The sequence below is a fragment of the Oncorhynchus clarkii genome, chromosome 24 (genome assembly GCF_045791955.1).
Source record: "Oncorhynchus clarkii lewisi isolate Uvic-CL-2024 chromosome 24, UVic_Ocla_1.0, whole genome shotgun sequence".
NCBI classification, from domain to species: domain Eukaryota; kingdom Metazoa; phylum Chordata; class Actinopteri; order Salmoniformes; family Salmonidae; genus Oncorhynchus; species Oncorhynchus clarkii.
Window position 1 is genome coordinate 17,728,670 of NC_092170.1, and position 23,896 is coordinate 17,752,565.

Consider the following 23,896-nt stretch of genomic DNA (forward strand, 5'->3'; position numbering starts at 1 on the left):
GGCCTCCTCCACGTCTCCTGATGCACTGGCCTGTCTCCTGGTAGCGCCTCCATGCTCTGGACACTACGCTGACAGACACATGTCTCCTGGTAGCGCCTCCATGCTCTGGACACTACGCTGACAGACACAGCAAACCTTGCCACAGCTCGCATTGATGTGCCATCCTGGATGAGCTGCACTACCTAAGCCACTTGTGTGGGTTGTAGACTCCGTCTCATGCTACCACTAGAGTGAAAGCACCGCCAGCACTCAAAAGTGACCAAAACATCAGCCAGTCTTGCTAATTGCCTATAATTTCCACCTGTTGTCTATTCCATTTGCACAACAGCATGTGACATTTATTGTCAATCAGTGTTGCTTCCTAGGTGGACAGTTTGATTTCACAGAAGTGTGATTGACTTGGAGTTGCATTGTGTTGTTTAAGTGTTCCCTTTATTTTTTTGAGCAGTGTAGTTTTTTTTTTTTTTATGGGGCTTTGTTCTTGGATAATCGCATCGTATTCTTTCGCAGTAAATCCTTTTTTGAACCTGACAATGCAGTTGGATCAGCAAGATTCTAGGCTTTCGACCCATGTGAGACACTTGTATTTTCATGTTCATGTTTAATGACTATTTATGTAGCGATCACCGTATGTTGTCGAATTGAATCCCGCTAACGGGTTCGGTGCGCAGAGAGGTTAACAAATATTGGCAAATCAGCCATTTTAGGCGGTTTCCTATTATACACTGAACAATATGAAGTGAAATTCAATGTGTTGTATTGCGTGTGAATTTCAGTGACAAGTTTTTGCGTAGCACGTGCGCAGAACGTTTAGAAAACGGTAACAAGCGTCTGGGGGACGTGGCGAACAGAATGCTAGAACAGATTTATTTTTTTTCCTCTGGTATCGCTATACTACTTGGTATTGTGATACTTGGCCTGGTATTGTACTGTTGGAGCTAGTGTTGTCGCAATACCAACAGTGTACTTACTACTGACAACACTGTAATTAGAATGGTAAAGTGCAATGTTGAACACAATACACAAATTACACACAGAAGCTAGCTATTAATAGTAAAAAAACATATAGTTTGGGAAATCAACATGTTAGATTGCACTACAGTCATTTAGCAGGTTCTTATCCAGAGCAAGCCTACTGCTTTCATGTTGCCAGCCATGTAGCCTGGAGTGTATGACACATGGGAGCAACCAATGCAGTGTTCTATCTGTAAAGTTGTGAACGATTCACCTCACTGAATAAACTCCTGAGACGACTTTCCCCCTGCAGTCAGTGTATGACAGGGTGGTTACCGCTGGCATGGTGATGACATCAGTGTTCATAGGTCAGGTGGTGCCCAGGGCACATCACATTCACAGCAGAGTTCAAAGCCAAAGCCCCATGTATCTTTCCTCTAGCTCTCTGCTGCTGACAGCCAGTTCTGACTGCCCTGCTACACCAGTGTCAAGTCCACAAACCGCTGATAAAGAACCACTGTTTCCGTGTTTTATTGATTCCGGTATTCCTCATTGCTGGTTTTGTGTAGAATCTATTGCAGGGCTGACCCCATTTAGTTGACTTGTAAAAAAAAACATTTAAATATTTTTGGGGGGTTGATTGGCTGTTTGTCAACTTTATTTTTAGGTGAGCTGTGGCAAATATCATTATTTTGTTTGGAGCGCTCCTGTTAATCTTGTGTAAGGACATGCACCTGATTACGCCTAGGCTACCTTGCCCGCTCGCAAATGTAGGCTTATACATGTACCCATTTGGGGATCTGATACTATTTCTGATAGAGATGCTTCATACTGATGGTGAGTTAAGACAAAGTAATTTTTCTTTGCCTCAAAAAGAAGGTAAAGGAAGTCAGTTTTTAAATCATTGAAAAAAGGCTACTTTGAGGAACTATTGCCAATTTGAGCAATCTTTCCAGCTTTCTCTTTCTATAACCACTCAGCATGAAACGTGACAAAATGTCAAGCTCAGATCCGGTGGAAATGTCATAAAGGCCTACCTTATTATTTACTTATGCAAATAGCCTACTGCTGTGTCTGTCAGGAGCTCACTGGTGCAGTAAACTGAGGGCCCAGAATATTTTATAAAATTGTTCCAGTTTGCTAGAGCAAGCGTAAGGCCAGACCTAAGTTAATAGTTGATACAATGTTTAAAGTTCCTTGCAGACAGGCCATGCATAGCAAATGTGATTTATAGGATATATATTTTTGTCATATTTTCTAACTGTAGGCTGCAATGTTTGTATTTATTGGAAATGGTAATAGAAGTTACTTTTAGATCGATTTGGTTAACCACATGACACTGATTTTGAGATATGAAGGCATCATTATACATTAAATGAAAATAACAGGCACGCAGATAAGTAGAAATGGTATGATAACTTGGCAACGCTGTTGTAGCATATTACCGTCAACTAGAAGTTGCCTAATGGCAGAATCTGGGAATGCCACCAGCAGGAAGAGGGGGCAGGTGGAAATTGACTGTTGACTAATATAAGGAATGTAATTGAATGATCTTCCAGTAGGTTACAACTAGAGGTCGACCGATTAATCGGAATGGCCGATTTTAATTAGGGCCGATTCATAATCAGTTTTTTTTTATACCATTATTAATGACCTAAGGCTCGTATTTCTGTGTGTTTTATAATTAAATCTTGATATTTGATAGCGCGGTCTGACTGAGCGGTGGAAGGCAGCAGCAGGCTCGTAAGCATTCATTCAAACAGCACTTTCTTCCGTTTGCCAGCAGCTTTTCGTAATGCTTGAACCACAGTGCTGTTTATGACATCAAGCCTATCAACTCCTGAGATTAGGCTGGAAATACCTTTAGTGCCTATAAGAACATCCAATAGTCAAAGGCCTATGAAATACAAATGGTATAGAGAGGAATAGTCCGATAATAACTACAGCCTAAAACTGGGAATATTGAAGACTCAAGTTAAAAGGAACTATTCATATGTAATGCGCAAGGAACTTAGACATTTAATTTTTTACATGGCACATATTGCACTTTTACTTCTAACTTTTTTTTGCATTATTTAAACCAAATTGAACATGTTTCATTATTTATTGTATTATATTAAAATAAGTGTTCGTTGTTCATTCATTGCCTGCGTCCGTAATGGGTCCGCGGTCAAACGACCACCCCTCATCACTGTCAAACGCTCCCTAAAACACTTCAGCGAGCAGGCCTTTTTAGTCGACCTGGCCCGGGTATCCTGGAAGGATATTGACCTCATTCCGTCAGTAGAGGATGCCTGGTTATTCTTTAAAAGTGCTTTCTTCACCATCTTAAATAATCATGTAGAACCAGGAACAGATATAGCCCTTGATTCACTCCAGACCTGACTGCCCTTGACCAGCACAAAAACATCCTGTGGCGTTCTGCATTAGCATCAAATAGCCCCTGTGATATGGAACTTTTCAGGGAAGTCGGGAACAAATATACACAGGCAGTTAGGAAAGCTAAGGCTAGCTTTTTCAAGCAGAAATGTGCATCCTGTAGCACAAACTCAAAAGTTCTGGGACACTAAAGTCCATGGAGAATAAGAGCAGCACCTCCTAGCTGCACACTGCACTGAGGCTAGGAAACACTGTCACCACCGATAAATCCACTATAATTGAGAATTTCAGTAAGTATTTTTCTACGGCTGGCAATGCTTTCCTCCTGGCTACCCCTACCCCGGTCAACAGCCCTGCACTCCCCACAGCAACTCACCCAAGCATTTCTCCTTCACCCAAATCCAGATAGCTGATGTTCTTAAAGAACTGCAAAACCTGGACCCCTACAAATCAGCCGGGCTAAACAATCTGGACCCTCTCTTTTTAAAATTATCTGCCGAAATTGTTCCTACCCCTATTACTGGCCTGTTCAACCTCTCATATCGTCTGAGATTCCCAAAGATTGGAAAGCTGCCACACTCTAGACCCAAGTTGCTACAGACCTAAATCTATTCTACCCTGCCTTTCTAAGGTCTTCGAAAGCAAGGTCAACAGGTTAGGACCATTTTGAATCCCACCGTACCTTCTCCGCTATGCAATCTGCTTTCAGAGCTGGTCATTGTTGCACCTCACCTCAGCCATGCTCAAGGTCCTAAACGATATCATAACCGCCATCGATAAGAGACATTACTCTGCAGCCGTATTCATCGACCTGGCCAAGGCTTTTGACTCTGTCAATCACCGCATTCTCATCTGCAGACTCAACCGCCTTGGTTTCTCAAATGACTGCCTGGTTCACCAACTACTTCTCAGAGTTCAGTGTGTCAAGTCGGAGGGCCTGTTGTCCGGATCGCTGGCAGTCTCTATGGGGGTGCCACAGGGTTCAATTCTCGGGCAGACTCTTCTCTGTATACATCAATGATGTCGCTCTTGCTGCTGGTGGTTCTCTGATCCACCTCTACGCAGACGACACCATTTTGTACACTTCTGGCCCTTCTTTGGATACTGTTAATTAACTAAGCTCCAGATTAATGCCATACAACACTGCTTCCGTGCTAAATTGTAATTATTTCGGCGCTATGGCCTATTTATTGCCTTACCTCCCTAATCTTCATTTTGCACACACTATATTGACTTTTCTATTGTGTTATTGACTGTATGCTTGTTTATTCCATGTGGAACTCTGTTGTTTGTCGCACTGTCGCTTCACCTTGGCCAGGTCATAGTTGTAAATGAGAACTTGTTCTCAGCTGGCCTACCTGGTTAAATAAAGGTTAAATAAAAAATCATAATCGGCCGACCTAGTTACGCCTCTCCCCTATTTGCCAAAATAGTTTGAATGCATTGATATGTAGGCTACGTGTGCCTTTAAAATAAAAAATAAAAATGTACGTAGTTCTGTCCTTGAGCAGTTCTTGTCTATTTGTTCTGTATTATGTCATTCTGTATTATGTTTTGTGTGGGCCCCAGGAAGAGTAGCTGCTGCTTTTGCAACAGCTAATGGGGATCCTAATAAAACACAAATATTAGTCAACGCAGGGCCCTGTGCCTTTGGGTCACCTTGTCCTGGGTGCTATGTTGAAGCAAATGCTGGAATTGATCTTCTCTTCCAATGCTCTCGTTATTTACCTCTGTCGTTGTTGAGAAGGAAATGAGGAGTAGGGACACGAGGAATGCATTGAAGGAGAAGAAGCCCAGGAATCAAGAAAAATACTTTGAGATTCCTCCTTAGCATTTAACAGCTGTGTTTTGTTTACTGGGTGAGACGACGTGATCCTGCTCCCAGTAGACTAAGAGGCTTACCGTGGCGGATGGCCGTGGTTGTAAACTCAGGTTAACCCCAAGTATCAATTGGTTCCTGAGTGTAGTATGTTTTCCTGTATGCTTGGAAGCACTCATGTCCTTGTTACTTTGAGTTTGTATAAAATTAAGTAATAGTTAAGATGTTTAGTAACTAGAGGTCGACCGATTTATTACAAACTAATTTGTAATAATGACAATTAACACAATACTGAATGAACACTTATTTTAATATAATACATCAGTAAAATCAATTTAGCCTAAAATAAATAATGAAACATGTTCAATTTGGTTTAAATAATGCAAAAACAAAGTGTTGAAGAAAGTAAAAGTGCAATATGTGCCATGTAAGAAGCAACATGAGTCTTCAATATTCCCAGGTAAGAAGTTTTAGGTTGTTATTATATGACTATTTCTCTCTATACCACTTGTATTTTATTAACCTTTGACTATTGGATGTTCTTATAGGCACTTTAGTATTGCCAGTGTAACAGTATAGCTTCCGTCCCTCTCCTCGCTCCTCCCTGGACTCGAACCAGGAACACATCGACAACAGCCACCCTTGAAGCAGTGTTACCCATGCAGAGCAAGGGGAACAACCACTCCAAGTCTCAGAGCGAGTGACGTTTGAAACGCTATTAGCGCGCACCCCGCTAACTAGCTAGCCATTTCACATCGGTTACACTAGCCTAATCTCGGGAGTTGATGGGCTTGAAGTCATAAACAGTGCTGTGCTTGCAAAGAGTTGCTGGCAAAACGCACAAAAGTGCTGTTGGAATGAATGCTTACGAGCTTGCTGCTGCCTACCATCGCTCAGTCAGACTGCTCTATCAAATATCAAATCATAGACTTAATTTTAACATAATAACACACAGAAATATGAGCCTTCGGTCATTAACATGGTCAAATCCGGAAACTATCATCTCGAAAACAAGACGTTTATTCTTTCAGTGAAATATGGAACCGTTCCATATTTTATCTAACAGGTGGCATCCCTAAGTCTAAATATTCTTGTTACATTGTACAACCTTCAATGTTATGTCATTATTATTCTAAAATTCTTTGCAATGAGCCAGGCGCCCCAAACTGTTGCATATACCCTGACTCTGCGTGCAATGAACGCAAGAGAAGTGACACAATTTCACCTGGTTAATATTGCCTGCTAACCTGGATTTCTTTTAGCTAAATATACAGGTTTAAAAATATATACTTCTGTGTATTGATTTTAAGAAAGGCATTGATGTTTATAGTTAGGTACACATTGGAGGAACGACAGTCCTTTTTCACAAATACGCACCGCATCCATTATATGCAACGCAGGACACGCTAGATAAACTAGTAATATCATCAACAATGTGTAGTTAACTGGTGATTATGATTGATTTTTTTATAAGATAAGTTTAACCTTTCTAGCTCAGGGGTTCCGCTAGCGGAACACCTCGACAACGTTCTGCTGAAAAGGCAGCGCGCAAAATTCTAAAATATTCTTTAGAAATATGTAACTTTCACACATTAACCTCCTCTAGGGTATGTGGGATGCTAGTGTCCCATCTCGCCAACATCCAGTGAGATTGCAGAGTGCCAAATTCAAATACAGAAATGCTCATTATAAAAATTCAGAAAACAAAACATATTTTACATAGGTTTAAAGATTAACTTCTTGTTAATCCAACCACGGTGTCAGATTTATAAAATGCTTTTCGGCGAAAGCATACCTAGCCCAGAACACAGCCCAGTTGACAAATTATTACAAACAGTAACCAGCCAAGCAGACTCAGTTCTACTCAGACAGTATTTTAACAGTTTTGGAAACTTTAGTGTTTCCTTTCCAAATCTACCAGTTATATGCATATCATATCTTCTGGGCCCGAGTAGCAGGCCGTTTTAATTTGGGCATGCTTTTCATCAAAAATTCCGAATGCTGCCCCCTACCATAGAGAGGTTAACAAGTCCAATACAGCAAATGAAAGCTAAACATCTTGTTAATCTGCCCATCGTGTCCAAAAATGCTTTACAGCTAAAGCACAACATATGATTGTTAGATCACCGCCAAGTCGAAAAACACACACAGCCATTTTTCCAGCCAAAGATAGGAGTCACAAAAAGCAGAAATATAGATAAAATTAATCACTAACCTTTGATCATCAGATGACACTCAGGACATCATGTTACACAATACATGTATGTTTTGTTCGATAATGTGCATATTTATATCCAAAAATCTGTTTACATTGGCGCCTTACGTGCAGTAATGTTTTGATTCCAAAATATCTGGTGATTTTGCAGAAACACTCATAATAAACATTGATAAAAGATCCTAGTGTTATTCGCAGAATTAAAGATATGCTTCTCCTTAATGCAACCGCTGTGCCGGATTTTTTAAAAACTTTACGGAAAAAGCATAATCTGAGAACTGCGCTCAGAACCCAAAACAGCCAGAGGAATAGCCGCCATTTTGGAATCAACAAAGTTAGAAATAACACCATAAATATTCACTTACCTTTGATCTTCATCAGAAGGCACTCCCAGGAATCCCAGTTTGACAATAAATGACTGATTTTGTTCCATTTATGTCCAAATAGCCACTTGTTGTTAGCGTGTTCAGCGCAGTAATCCATCTTCATGAGGTGCAGATACTTCGTCCAGACAAAACTCGAAAAGTTCTGTTACAGTCCTTTAGAAACATGTCAAACGATATATGGAATCAATCGTTAGGATGTTTTTAACATATAACATCAATAATGTTCCAACCGGAGAATTCCTTTGTCTTCAGAAAAGGCACTGGAACCAGAGGTAACTCTGTCGGGAGCGCGCGTCATGAGGCCGAGGCTCTCTGCCAGACCACTGACTCAAACAGGTCTCATGAGCCCCTCCTTAAATGTAGCATCCTCATTCAAGTTTCAAAACACAGTTGACATCTCGTGGAAGCCCTAGGAAGTGCAACCTCATCCATATCTCAATGTGTACTCGGTAGGCCAAGCTTCGGAAAAACTACAAACCTCAGATGTCCCACTTCCTGGTTGGATTTTTCTCAGGTTTGCCTGCCATATGAGTTCTGTTATACTCAGACATCATTCAAACAGTTTTAGAAATGCCAGTGTTTTCTATCCAATAATAATATTATATTATATAATTATATAATAATATATTAGCATCTGTGACAGAGTAGGAGGCGGTTCACTCTGGGCACGTTATTCATCCAAATGTGAAAATGCTGCCCCCTATCCCAAAAAGGTTAATGCTTGCTAGCAACTTACCTTGGCTTACTGCATTCGTGTAACAGGCAGGCTCTTCGTGGAGTGCAATGTAATCAGGTGGTTAGAGCGTTGGACTAGTTAACTGTAAGGTTGCGAGATTGAATCCCCGAGCTGACAAGGTAAAAATCGGTCTTTCTGCCCCTGAACAAGGCAGTTAACCCACCGTTCCTAGGCCGTCATTGAAGATAATGTGTTCTTAACTGACTTGCCTAGTTAAATAAAGGTGTAAAAGGTTTTTTTAAATCTGTGTAAAAAAAAAATACTGATTTCCGATTATGAAAACTTGAAATTGGCCCTAATTAATCGGTCGACCTCTATTAGAAACCATGAGACTAAAAAGGCGATTGATTGAATTATTAAAATAATTATTTGAGCCCTGTTGTTTTGAAGCCCTTGTCAGTTGATTTAATTTGTATTGTTATCAGCTGATTCAGACCCAAAATTAGTTTGGGTCTGCCTGGAGATTTGGCTGTACAGTCAGCCATTAGTCTGTCCTGCTTTCTACTGTTCTATTGGACAGCCATTGGGATGGGAACGGAAGTGGGCTGCCTTCAGCTGGATGAATCTGGGTCATCTCTCTATCCTGCATGTGTCAGGGTCTCCCTACAGGGTGAACCAAGGGCTCCAGACTGAACTGCCACCGTGACATGACCAGGCTACCTCGTAGGGCTGGAGTAGTGTGTTGTTGGTGGGGGAAGTTAGAAGAAGAGGGGTTATTGGGAGAGTTGTACAGGTGATTCACCTGATGAAAATGAGGATGTTTTGAATTCTTGCTGGGTGTCACATTGTGTTGACCAAGCCTTAAGTATATTACAGTCTATTGAGTCAGGAGGTCAGCTGCAATATTGTGACCTCTCCATATCTTTCTGGTTCTCAGTATTGTGACGAGATGGCTTTAGACCAAGGGGGCCCACAAAATTGGGGAGTAAAAAGGGGCACACATTGTAGTTTCTTTTTTTTTGTCTCGTGGGCTGGAGGAAGTACCCCTTTTTTCTCCCCAATTTCGTGGTATCCAATTGTCCCATCGCTGCCTCTCCTGCGTCCGTACGGGAGTTGTGACTGTCGAGAGCCGTGAGTTCTCCAAAACACGACCCAGCCAAGCTGCACTGCTTCTTGACACAATGCTCGTTTAACCCGGAAGCCAGCCGCACCAATGTGTCGGAGGAAACACCGTACACCTGGCGACTGTGTCAGCTTGCATGCGCCCGGCCCACCACAGGAGTCTAGATTGCGATGGGACAAGGAAATCTCAGCCTGCCAAACCCTCTCTTAACTCGGGCAACGCTGGGCCAATTGTGCGCAGCCTCATGGATCTCCCAGTCACGGCCAGCTGTGACACAGCCTGGGATCGAACCCGGGTCTGTAGTGACGCCTCAAGCACAGTGCCTTAGACCGCTGGGCCACTCGGGATGCCCCACAAATTGATTTTAACAAACATTTGGTCCCCCCAAAAATGTGTCCCTCCGTTTAATTTCTTTTTTTTTTGTTTTAAAAATTTTTTTTTACCCCCTTTTCTCCCCAATTTCGTGGTATCCAATTGGCTACTATCTTGTCTCATCGCTACAACTCCCGTACGGGCTCGGGAGAGACGAAGGTTGAAAGTCATGCGTCCTCCGATACACAACCAACCAAGCCGCTGCTTCTTTAACACAGCGCACATCCAACCCGGAAGCCAGCCGCACCAATGCGCCGGAGGAAACACCGTGCACCTGGCCACCTTGGCTAGCGTACACTGCGCCCAGCCCGCCACAGGAGTCGCTGGTGCGCGATGAGACAAGGACACCCCTACCGACCAAGCCCTCCCTAACCCGGGTGACGCTAGGCCAATTGTGCGTCGCCCCGCGACCGGGAGGTCGACAGAGCCTGGGCGCGAACCCAGGACTCTGATGGCACAGCTGGCGCTGCAGTACAGCGCCCTTAACCACTGCGCCACCCGGGAGGCCCCCCTCCGTTTAATTTCTAAATCACGACGCAATCCTTGTGCCCAAAAATGTGCCCACCTCTGCTTTAGACACACGATCTTTACTGTCATATGAATGTTCTCGTCCCCAGTTCTATGTGGTGTCTGTCATGCATAATACTGACCGCTCTCGCTCCTTTTCTCTCTCCCTCGACTTTCTCTCTCATGCTCATATTCTTCCTGCTCTTTCTCTTTCCAGATGCGGTTTAGAACTGACTGGTAACCCTACTGCAGGCGTTATCCTCGTCTCGTTCCTGGAGCCAGAGCTTTTGGGGGGCAGAGTCCTGCGTTAGTGGCAGAGCCTCCATCCCCCAGTTAGCCGGCGTCGTTGTTGTGCATCGGAACGCCATCACTGTCAGTGTGTCTGGTGTTCATTAGATTGAACTGATCTGATCTTCTGACTGGGGAAACTGCAGCAGCTGCAAGCCACGCCTTGTGCTCGACCATCCCTGGCCCCGCCCACATATCCCTGCTGCCACCATGGTGCTGTCACAACGGCAACGAGACGAACTGTGAGTAACACATACACGACCAACCATGTTAAAACACACAACCCACAATTTTGTTGCAATAACTTGCTGAGCTGCCCTGTCTTTGATATCCACCACCATCTGTTCCCTAGAGCCACCCTGAATAACACAGCCATGTGACATCAGCAGTAACTCTATCAGGGACTGTGGCTGGTTAATGTCTTTATTAGGTGGGCTAGAAGCCCCAAGAGCTCAATACATGCATCTGTATTCAGCAAAGTGGGGAAAGCAAGTGAACACTGAAAATTGCATTTCCTTCCTAGCCCCACTGCAAAGTGCAAACCTTCTATGCCTTGTTAACCATTCGATCCATTCCAGAGACACAAAGCAACATATCTCTAGCTAGTAGTTACCATTGTTCTCATCAGACAGACATGGATGTAGTGAAGGAAAATGCCAACTCACTCACAGCACAAGATGTGCATTGATTTTTGAAACTGACCAACTGAGGTGAACAATAACTAAAACTATCAGGCCCACCCAGGAAGAATCAATGATCTGTAGTTAGGTGGGGTGCTTGGGTCCCAGACACCCCTGAGGTCCCCAGCCCAAATATATTGATCTCCTCCTTCCTGTCTCAAATGTTATTGATCACTATTCAGTTTGGCCTCTGTAACCCAAAAGATGGCATGAGGCAGAATATAACAAAGGATGTGGATGATGACACAGCCTAATATTCCTAGTGCAGAGGAGATCTCTTTAGCTTGTGGCCAAGGAAATGGGGTATACAATGGCTTTTGTACTTTGTGGAAGTCCAGACAGTCCCATGTGTGTTGTCCCGCGAATCGTTACCCAGAGGCATTGATTTGCGGAGTTCTACACACACACAGATGTGTTAATCTGTGCAGTAAGTCAGGGTCGATGTTGAAGCCAATAGCAGGGACACTGTTGTAGCCAGAAATAACAGGGTAGGTGTGTAACCATCCCTGCGGTGTCCGTTGCCCTGTGGTGTCTTATGAACCTGGTAATTAACTCCTGAGGTGGGGGATAGGGTTAACACAGCCCTGTGTCAGATCAGATGCATGATGAGAGTTGTGTAAGAGAAGGTGAAGATATGTGGGGAGGGGGTGTGTGTGTATCTGAGCTCGGCCTGGGGTAAGGGGATTTCAGATCTATAGAAGGGGAGAGATGTCAAAGGTTATGCGTTTAATTAACACACTAATTTCTGGGGTCACATTAATGCAGGAATGAAAAATATTTGTTTTTATATCTTGATGCGTTTTTAACGATGTGTTTTGTAAACTGAGATCAAAAATGCTTGTTGTAATAATAAGCTCTCGTTATCAATGAAATATCTACATTCACGAACCGGCATTCTATCAGCAGACAGAGCTCTGACTGTTGTGGAGCCACTTCTCACAGTACTTGTTTTTTTTCATTTTTTTTCTTCAGAATGTTAGATTAACTTGAAGAAAACATTAGGAAATGTAGCTGGCTACATTTTTCTGATAAACATTAGACATATTATGATCATGCATTTGTTTTTGCAAAAAAAATACCTAGCCTTTTCATTATAAGCTAATTTACTTAGCTAGCTATGTGTGGCTGCTGGCCAAATAGCATTGCCTTTCTGTTGTCATCTGAAGCTATTTTCTGCCGAATGTGTTGCACTAAATGTACTTTGTGTGAAGGAAAACGAGTTGCATGCCCCTGATCACTCTATTGAAGCAGAAAAATAACCGGTTGAAATGGTTTAATGATCTGCGTTTTGAAAATTTGTCTGTAATATTGTGTTAGGAAGAGTTAGCCTAACAATGCGTCTTTTATTTGCATTGATGAACTAAGTTGGTGCTGTTACCTTATCTGTAATGAGATCGGTTGACAATGAATGTGTCGGTCATTCACATGACGTAACAGAACACTCGTCATTCTCTTGAAACGGTTTTAGTTTAGCCTTCGAAGACATGGGGCCGAATGAACTCTCAGTATCGCTATTGAGTGTTCCGTTGGGATTCTAATCCTCCATGCTCTAATCAGAACACTGAGCAGGCTCCTCAGCATTCTTCTCCTTCTACTCCGTTATGTAATGCCCGGACACGCACTACAGGAAACCAGTATGGGACCATTGCTCCATGCGAGCCGCCAGGCCGATGAGGACCAGCATCTGTTGCATTCCATCTATTGTGGAGTCTGAAGGCTCTTGACAGTAAAACACCCACTCCGATCTGTGTGACAGACCAACCGCCGGTCCTGCTCTATCTGTGTTCTGTGAACCCTGGTGGGAAACCGGGTAGACATCTTGAGTCATTACATCTAAATCAATGGACTGACTGGAGGGAAATGGTGACTGTTACCAGCTGACTGCCCGCATGCCCCGGCCTCCTCAATACTCTATGACCCCTGTTCCCCTCCCTCACCCTCTTCATGGTTTGTTATCAAGCCGCACACAAATGGATCTTGTTCCCGTTCTATTTAAAACTTCCCTCTGCCATTGCTTTTGTCTCAACTCAACTGTCAGATTGAGCTGGAGAGAGAGATGGTTCTTCAGGGCATGTGTGAAAGCTTCTATAAATTGCTGATGCTTTTTGAAAGAGAAAGTCTAGTAGAAGAGGAATGCATTTTGCTCACTGATATATAAGACATGTCACCATAGAGATTGTTAGTTCAGGGAGAAAGAATGGGGAAGACATTTGTGTGCTGGTTTTGTAAGACTAGACTTTTTTTGAGAAACGTTGTGGTTCTTGGAGGTCTTCCTCACTGATGTAAATGTTATTTATATATGTATACATATTAAGTGAGAAGCCTTATTCTGAAAACAAAAATATTTGTCTTAGGTGTCAGGCCTATTTTATCAGCTGTTAAGATTACGATTTTTTTTTTGTTGCAACCTGTCCTTTTTTATTCTTATTTCCAGAACCAATGAAAAGCACGTATTTTGTTTTTCCATGGTCAGTGGATTCAAGCCCAGAGGCCACGACAGAGCGCCCCCCCCCCTTATTATGAGGAAGACGTTAAAGCGTCTTTATTTTTTCTTGCTTCACAAAGAACTTATTAGTATTTTCTAGGTCTTTAGTCAAATGTTTCATGTGACTGTGTTCTTTCTCAGCAGCCCCCACTGGCTGTGACTGCTCTGGCGTAGCTGCATCATGAATGTTACAGATTATTAATAAACAGTGAAAGTACATGTACAGGCTGAGGCTAAATGAATGTACAGGCTGAGGCTAATGGTACAGAATAGCAGTGAAGGGAACCTGAAGACAGTACAGTACACACTCACACAGACCTTTTGATCTGCATCTATGTGACTGATTGGAAAATGGAGGCCTGTTATTTTTTTATCGATGCCGATTTTCACTCTTGATTGTTACTTAACTTTTCCATGCCGTTTCTTTTTGGGATAGCTAAGCTTCTCGTCTCTCCCTGTGGAATTGTCAGCTGACGTTCCTGAATATGCTAAACATGGAGACGTCATCAAATGAACACCTTTTGTCGGCAGCTATATTGCTGTAGTGGTACAACAAGCTCAATCACTCCCTGTGCTCTGTATTGGGTGTGGCAGCTGGCTCCTATGGGAAATGGCTCACACCTGTCCATCTTGTCTACACACTCACCCCTACATACACTCACCCCTGTGGCGTGCTCTTGGTGGGCTGGGTATCGAGTTTGGCTGGGTGGGCTGGCAAGGGGTCCATCATTAAAATGTTCTAATATCCAGCCTGTCAGATACGCACAGACCTGATTGTGTGGGACACAACTGTTCTAACTACACTGAAAAATGCTGGTGCTCAGACCATGATAACATACATTTCTCAGAGCATATTTCTTGAAACCTGTTCCTGTTAGAGGATGTTTTTGCTTGTTGAACCTAGTGCATTAAACGTTGGACAAATGTGCTTTGTATACATTACACAAGCATGAAGTGTACTTCAGCAGGCTAATCTAACAACCTGACTTGTGGGTCTTGCTGCTAGTCCTCTCTGCTGCTGAAAGCTGAATACATGAGTTGGTAATCTAAAGCCTGTACTCCCCCACACTCCCTCGTTGGTCTCGCGCCTTCTCTTGATTTCTCCCTCTTGCGCTCTCCTCTACCCCGTTTCTCTTTTTTTTTCCTTTTTTTTTTTTAACACTCAAGCTGAACAATGTAACACCTGGAAGGTTTAGTCTGCCCTTGACTGCTGAGAGGCGCAGCCTTTGCAGAGCCCACCAAATCCCATTATGCCTGCTACTAGTGGAAGAGGCCATTAGTTGTATGACGAATCTACGGCAGATTGTGTTAACCATGCATATTTTGTGTGTGGTGTGCATTTGCAGCTGACTCAACAGTTCCAAGCTAGACACACAAACACACACCTCACCTCCATGTGTTGTAGAGCTCACTGACCCTCCAACCAGCAGATCAGTACCATGTCATTGCCTCTGTATGGAGTGGGGAAACTGACTTGGTTGGTACTGGTAAATACTACAGTCAGAATTACCTTCATTTCACTCCCTTTCCCTGTGCAGATTCACAGCTGTTTAGATAGTGTAGGAGAGCAGTATGGAGTGCTAAGTGCTGAACTGTGCTGGGCTCCTCTAATCTAATCCCAAACCAGTCAATTCCATTTTAACTGGTGCCTCCACCAGGATGCATTAGCTGGCTGAGTATTGACTGTGACATACCCACCTATCTCACAGACCGATAATAAGTGAACTAAGCCTACTTTATGGTATTATTATTAACCTTTTTAACGTGTGAGTTCCAAATAGCTCTAACGGTCATCCTAGTGTGAGCTATTTTGTTTACAATATAAAAAAAATGTCATGCATGTGATGTCACTGTTATAAAATATGATTATTACGCAACGGGACAGTTAACCCGTGCGGCCTGCTAATCATGTATAGGCTATGTTTCCACTTGTCAATTTCCAATTATTTTCTAAGAAGTTTCATTTTCTGACAACCGTTTGAATTGAGGTGTGTTCCGCTTCTTTATTAATTCACACAAAGTAGCCCATTTCACTGTTGCGGACCATTTATGTTTGAGGCTTTGACCGGCTCTGTAATCTTCTCTCTTCGTGGAGATCCCAAGCATTTCCGCAGATGAATTATGCAGACATTTGCACAGTCTTGCACAAACCTTTTTCCCCTGGCACATTTTCTGGCTGGTGCTCGCATTCCGTGAATTGTTGTTTTTCCTTACAAATAGTACCTTTGGACGTGTGCGTTCCTATTAAATTAAGTGCCTTATTTTCTATATATCGTGTTGTAATTTCTACTGTATACATACATTCTGTATGCTAATTTATTTCGTTTTATTCACGTTTTCAAGAACTGGTGCAAATCATGCATTCCGATTGAGTAGATTGTGATGGAAACTATATGATGTGGTTGAAATACATTTTTGAAGGTTGAACTGATTTATGATGAGCCTAATGTTAAGCTATGTGTGGCGCCATGTTTGACAATATACAATGCATTTGGAGGTCACGTAAACATCTGTCAGACCAAAAAGGTAATGACAAAATGAGGTGAAGGAATGGTTCATTAATCTTTTGAGTAAACTTCCGGAAGAGAATGATCGTAGACTACATACCCCCTTCAAAATGAGTACTGAAAACTGACCACATTCATATCGTCTCTTGTCTTTGGTTGATGTGAGAAAACTAATGGTGGCGAGTACAAACTACCCATCGGATTACTAACGATTTAGAGTAAAAAAAGGTTTATTTCAATCAATGGTGAGCTCAACTGTGACGTGATAAATTGTCAATAGTAATTGCTATTAGCTAATTCATATTGTGGTTTCTGTAGGCTGTGAGTTAGCTAAATATGACTGCTTGTGTTATGGCAATCTTTCTTCGGTTAGTGCCGGTTTGGATAATTGTGTTATGCTGTCGCAACTTTTGAATGTCTAAACATTGTAAACCACGTCACATTCAGGACAATTTGGTAAGGACTGTTTGTGCAAAATGCGAAAAGAAAAGGGTGGCTAGCTCAAACGTTAACTGTTGCGTCAATTGAAACTGGTCGTTTCTAATCACACCGGGTTGAGAGTACGCTACAGGGACCACTGTAGAATGATCGGACCCGTTTGTTGGTACGTGTCAATAGGGCTGGGCGGTATATCATATTTTATGATATACTGGTATTGATGCAGGGACCAGTTTGTTTTTACTTTACCTTCTATAATGGTATTTGAATGATTGTTAACTTCTCAGGGTTAGGCGCCCCGACGGTCGCAGATTTTAGAGAAACAACAAATGTTCGTACATATAAGTGTCTTATATCGGCTGAAAGCTTAAATTCTCGTTAATATAACTGCACTATCCAATTTACAGTAGCTATTACTGCGAAAAAATAGGTCTGATATATTCCACTCTGATGGTGAAATGTGTACTTACATTCTGAAATCCTGCTCTGATTTATCAACCCAAGGGTCCCAGAGATGAAATGAAGTGTTGTTTTGTTAGAGAAAATCCTTTTTCATATCCTAAAAAGGTCCATACAGCATACACGATCGATTTTGTATTTTCACTCGTTCAATTTGCAAAGAAAGGAATCTGTGAAAATCTAACCCTAAACGTTCTTTCAACCAGTCAAATGTTCGTATGTATTCTTCAGAGATCCTAGAACGTAACCAGACTTCACTATATCATTAGGAGTGTAGTATATCCTATAGGACACCAAATTTGGTCAGTGACACCTTCATTGCAGTGATGGCTGGAAGTGGGGCCTTTGTTGCATTTCAAAAATGGTGGTAGAAAAAAACAACGGTTGTTTTGTCTTTGTATTTTCTTCTATTGATCTATTGTGTTGTTCTCCCGCAATAAATTCACTTTTCCACAAACTTCAGTGATTCCTAACAAATGGTATCAAGAATATGCATATCCTTCCTTGAGGGCCTGAGCTACAGGCAGTTAGATTTGGGTATGTCATTTTAGGTGAAAATTTAAAGGAAACATAGGGATAGCCCCCCCCCATTTTTCTAAGACTTGGATTAGCTAACACAACGTGCCATTGGAACACAGGAGTGATGGTTGCTGATAACGGGCCTCTGTACGTATGTCAATTCCATAAAATAAAAATGAGCCATTTCCACCTACAATAGTAATTTATAACATCTACACTATTAATGATCCATTTTACGTTAATTTAAAAATGGACAAAAGTGCTCTATCAGGACATTTCTAAGTGACCCCAAACGCATGCACGGTAGTGTATATATTGTACACTACACTATTCTATGATATCTATTGCATCTTAGTCACTCTGTCACTGCTCATCCATATATTCTTATCCCATTCCTTTACTAGATTGTGTGTATTAGGTTTTGCTGTGGAGTTGTTAGATATTACCTGTTCGATACTGCTGCACTGTCGGATCTAGAAGCATAAGCATTTCGCTACACTCTAACATCTACTAACCATGTGTATGTGACCAATATGATTTGAGGAGTGGTTAATTCCAGTCCACAAGGGCCTGATTGGAGTCACACAAAAAAATCCCCCCAGCCCCAGCTGAAACACCTGACTCTAATAATCACCTAATCATGATCTTCAGTTTAGAATGCAATTTGATTAAACAGCTGTGTTTGCCAGGGATGGAAAAAAGTGTGACATCAGTAAGGCCCTTGGGGAAAGGAATTACCCACCTCTGCGCTAGAGGGTAAACCTTTTTCTAATGGCTAAAATAGTTTCCCCACCCCCTCAATCTACAAACAATACCCCATAAAATACAAAGCCCCCCCCAAAAAACGATTTACCATTTTTTTTTGGGGTGGGGGGGGTTATATTTACATAAGTGTTCAGACCCTTTACTCAGTACTTTGTTGAAGCACCCTTGGCACACCTGTATTTGTGTAATTTCTCCCATCAAGCGCTGTCAGGTTGGATGGGAGCGTTGCGGCACAGCTATTTTCAGCTCTCCAGAAATATTCGATCAGGTTCAAGTCCAGGCTCTGGCTGGGCCTCAAGGACATTGAGACTTGTCTTGAAGCCACTCCCTCGTTGTCTTGGCTGTGTGCTTAGGGTCGTTGTCCTGTTGGAAGGTGAACCGTCGCTCCAGTCTGATGTCCTGACAAGGCTATCTGTACTTTGCTCAGTTCATCTTTCGCTCCATCCTGACTAGTCGCCCAGTCCTGGCCGCTGAAAAACATTCCCACAGCATGATGCTGCCACCACCATGCTTCACCGTAGGGATGGTGCCAGGTTACTCCAGACATGACATTTGGCATTCAGGGCAAAGATTTCAATCTTGGTTTCATCAGACCAAAGAATCTTGTTTCTCATGGTCTGAGAGTCTTTAGGTGCCTTTTGGCAAACTCCAAGCGGGCTATCATGACTTTTACTGAGTGGCTTCTGTCTGGCCACTCTACCATAAAGGCCTGATAGGTGGAGTGCTGCAGGTATGGTTGTCCTTCTGGAAGATTCTCCCATCTCCACAGAGGAACTCTGGAGTGGCCATCGGGTTCTTGGTCACCTCCCTGACCTAGGCCCTTCACCCCTGACTGCTCAGTTTGGCCAGGCAGCCAGCTCTAGGATGTCTTGGTAGTTGCAAACTTAATCCAAGAATGTTGGAATCCACTGTTCTTGGACCTTCCATGCTGCAGAACTGTTTTGGTACTCCTCCCCAAATGTGACCCTCGACAAAATCCTGTCTCGGAGCTCTACGGAAAATTCATTCGACCTCATGGCTTGGTTTTTGCTCTGACATGCACTGTCAATGGTGGGACCTTTTTTATATAGACAGGTGTGTGCCTTTCCAAATTATATCTCGTCAATTGGATTTACCACAGGTGGACTCCAATCAAGTAGAAGAAACAGCAAGGATGATCAATGAAAACAGGACGCACCAGAGCTCAATTTCGAGTCTCATAGCAAAGGGTAGGAATACTTGTTGTTTTTTATTTTAGCTTTATTTAACTAGGCAAGTCTGTTAAGAACATTCTTAATTACAATGACAGCCTAGGAACAGTGGGTTAACTGCCTTGTACAGGGGCAGAATGACAGATTTTTACCTTGTCAGCTCGGTGATTCGCTCTAGCAATATTTTGTTTACTGGCCCAACGCTCTAACCACTAGGCTACCTGCCCTCCTGAATAAGATATCAGTTTATGTTAAAGACATTTGCAAAAATTACACACACACAAAAATATCACTTATTCATTGAGGTATTGTGTGTAGGTTGCTGAGTTATTTAAAAAAATATATATTTTAGAATAAGACAAAACGCAACAAAATTTGGAAAGTCAAGGGGTCTGAATACTTTGAATGCACTGTATGTACGCATACAGTACCAGTCAAAAGTTGACACCTAGTCCAGGGTTTTTATTTACTTTACATTTGTCGAATTTCTTTCCTTCCATTTGAGCCAATCAGTTGTGCTGTCTCAAGATACAGAAGATTGCCCCATTTGTGTAAAAGACAAAGTCAATTTTATTTTAAATATAACTGGGCAAGTCGGTTAAGAACAAATTCAAATTTACAATGATGGCCTACCTAGGAACAGTGGGTTAACTGCCTTGAGGGCAGAACGACAGATTTACCTTGTCAGCTAGGGGATTCGATCCAGAAACCTTTCAGTTACTAGCCCAACGCTCTAACCATTAGGCTACCTGCCGCCTCATTATGGCTAGAACAGCTCAAATAAGCAAAGGGTGGCTACTTTGAAGCATCAAAACTATGAAATAACACAAATGGAATCATGTAGGAACCACAAGTTGAAAAAGTTAACAAATCAAAGTAGCCACCCTTTGCCTTGATGACAGCTTTGCACACTCTTGGCATTCTCTCAACCAGCTTCACCTGGAATACTTTTCCAACAGTCTTGAAGGAGTTCCCACATATGCTGAGCACATGTTCGCTGCTTTTCCTTCAGTCTGTGGTCCAACTCATCCCAAACCATCTCAAATTGTGTGGCCAGGTCATCTGATGCAGCACTCATCACTCTCCTTCCTGGTAAAATAGCCCCTTACACAGCCTGGAGGTGTGTTGGGTCATTGCCCTGGTGAAAAACAAAATGAGTGGGACTATGTGCAAACCAGATGGGATGGCGTATCACTGCAGAATGCAGTGAAAGCCATGCTGGTTAAGTGTGCTGCGAATTCTAAATAAAATCACTTGTCACCAGCAAAGCACCATCACACCTCCATGCTTCACGGTGGGAACCACACATGCAGAGATTATCCGTTCACCTACTGTGTCTCTCAAAGACACGGCGGTTGGGAACCAAAAATCTCACATTTGGACTCGGACCAAAGGACCGATTTCCACCAGTTTAAATGTCCATTACTCATGTTTCTTGGCCAAAGCAAGTCTCTTCTTATTGGTGTCCTTTTTAGTAGTGGTTTCTTTGCAGCAATTCAACCATGATGGCCTAATTCACGCAGTCTCTTCTGAACAGTTGATGTTGAGATGTCTTAGTTGGACTCCGTGAAGCATTTATTTTGGCTGCAGTTTCTGAAGCTGGTAACTCTAATGAACTTACTCTCCTCAGCATAGGTAACTCTGGATCTTCCATTCCTGTGGCAGTCCTCGTGAGAGCCAGATTCAATATTGCGCTTGAAAAAACTTTCAAAGGACTTGAATTTTTCTGTATTGACTGACCTTCATGTCTTTAACCTGTTATGGCTGTATCCCTGTTCTCAATTTCCGCCTGAAGACATACCCTAATCTAACTGCCTGTAGCTCAGCCCCAGAGGCAAGGATATGCATATTCTTGTTATCATTTGAATGGAAACATTCTGAAGTTTGTGGAAATGTTCATTGAATGTAGGAGAATATAACACAGTAGATCTGATGGAAGAAAAGAGAGAGCATACGTTTTCTGTTTTTTATTGCTGTAGTATCTTTCACATGTACTAGAATAGGATGCTGGAGATAATTTTGATGGATAACACAAGAGGGCAACTGTAGGGGTGCAAAGTATCAGACTGATAACTTCAGGAATGGTTGAGCTACATGACATTTAGTCACCCAGGTGTCCCACACAAGTTGCCCAAATGTACCCAAGTGGCCAAATTAGTGAAATTACCTATAACTATATACAACAGTGCAAATTACTATATACAACATATCAAAAGCTATTCTAACACACACACACCAACAACAAAAAAAGTTAAAAATAAAAAAATAAAAAAAACAGTACACCCTTTGGAAGTCCTCAACACAATATTCTGCTGCTGTGCCATGTCCCATAGCAGTCTCTGATGTAAAGCAGAGGCAAACTGAACAAGTGGTGCAGTTCATGTGACACAGAACACAACGACGCCTCCATGCTGTGCCCTTTTGGAGCTGAGGCACAGTCATGCCTGCAGTAATGAACTGTGGCATATGAACACCACTGGGGGCAGAGGTAGAGCGGGCAGCTTGGCACTGAACAAGTGGTGCAGTTCATGTGACACAGAACATAACGACGCCTCCATGCTGTGCCCTTTTGGAGCTGAGGCACAGTCATGCCTACAGTAATGAACTGTGGCATATGAACACCACTGGGGGCAGAGGTAGAGCGACTCCCAGTCGGAGTCGCTATCACTGTGAAAGAAACAATACAAATATTTGTTTAATGTTATGAGCCTTTCATCATCACATAAAATAAACATATTTATTGTATAGAGCAGGGGAAACCGTCACTAAGGTGAAGTGCTGTTCCATTCAACTCTGGCCATTGTTGAGGGCCTGCCCTCCCCTGAACAGCACCCAATGGCTATTTCATATGGAAATGATGAGTAGCATGCTAATGAGTAGCAGGCGCAGTGGCCATGTGTGTGTTTGCTGTTCTACTCCATGCCATTTGAATAAAAAAATGGAAGAAAAAAAATATATATATACACACACACCCAAACAAACCCACACACACACAAACCACACACTTCATTACAAATTTAAAAATATATATATTTCATAAAACGGCATTAGCACTTACCCGTCCAGAAGTACGTCCTGTCCTTGCAGAAACAGCTCCTCCGTTCCTGTTTGAATCATAACACTCAAAGATTCCTCAAACAAAAAATCTCTCACTTTCACTTTTTCACTTTCACTTTAGACTTTGACTTCGCTTTTCCTGATTTATTCGCCATGATGTCTTCAATGAAATCGTTGAAAATACAACTTTCCGAAATACAGCTGCGTGTAACAAGCCTCACAGCAACTCCTCTGATCGTCAAGGCGAGAATGCGATATCAAACAAGGAATGGTGCTCCAACCCAAAACCATTACATACTGGCGTTTACCTCAGCTCATTGGCTATCTACCCAGCTAGATTTCAAGAAGATCATTGGGCAGAAATACAGTCCATCAATGAAGCTTCGCTAAAATGATTGGTGCGTAAGTTAGTCATTGCTCGTTGTCTTCAAATCAGTTCACTTCGGTCAATTCTCACCGCAAAAAAAACAATGACGTTAGGCTGAGTTGCAAACATCCAGAGGAATATACTGAAACCAACCATGACTAGATAAACAATGGTTTACCGTGTGTAATTACGTCGAATGCTCCGTAAAAAATTGATTGAGATGGAAATCACGGCACAAACAGGTTACAAAATGTTTCGATTTAAGCTATAAAAATTGATTTTATCAAAGAAAACGGCACTTCATTTGATCACTGGGACCCTCAGGAAGAGAAATAAGAGCAAGATATCAGAATGTAAGTCATAATTTTACGTTCAGATGTGAATGTGTAAACTGTCATGGCGGAAAATGTTTCAGTTGTTGATTGCTCTTAAACAAAAGCATGGTATTTGTTCTCTGTAATAGCTATTTTAAATTGGAAAACGTAGTTTGATTACCAAGATTCAAATATTTTGAAGGGTGTAAGAAACTTACATTTTCAAGAATGTTTAATGTTACGACGTATTTTTAGTTGTCACTCTGAAATTTCCCCTGATGTTGATTCCTGTACAGGGATCGCAGCCATAACAGGTTTTAAGGAGAAGTGTATCTAAAGTTCCAGTATAGTTCAAAGTTCAAGTATACCACTTGTATTTTCATCAACTTTTTTGAG

The 23,896-nt window shown here is 42.2% G+C and overlaps 1 protein-coding gene across 3 annotated transcripts in view; it reads left to right on the forward strand.

Annotated features, from left to right (window-relative positions):
* LOC139383115 (lissencephaly-1 homolog A) overlaps positions 1-23,896 on the forward strand; it is an 81,690-nt gene that overhangs the window by 19,624 nt on the left and 38,170 nt on the right. For all 3 annotated transcript variants that reach the window (XM_071127433.1, XM_071127432.1, XM_071127435.1), the window contains exon 2: positions 10,649-10,961. In XM_071127433.1, coding sequence (XP_070983534.1) covers positions 10,930-10,961 — 32 coding nt within the window. In that variant the 5' untranslated portion in view covers positions 10,649-10,929. The remainder of the gene's footprint in view (positions 1-10,648; positions 10,962-23,896) is intronic.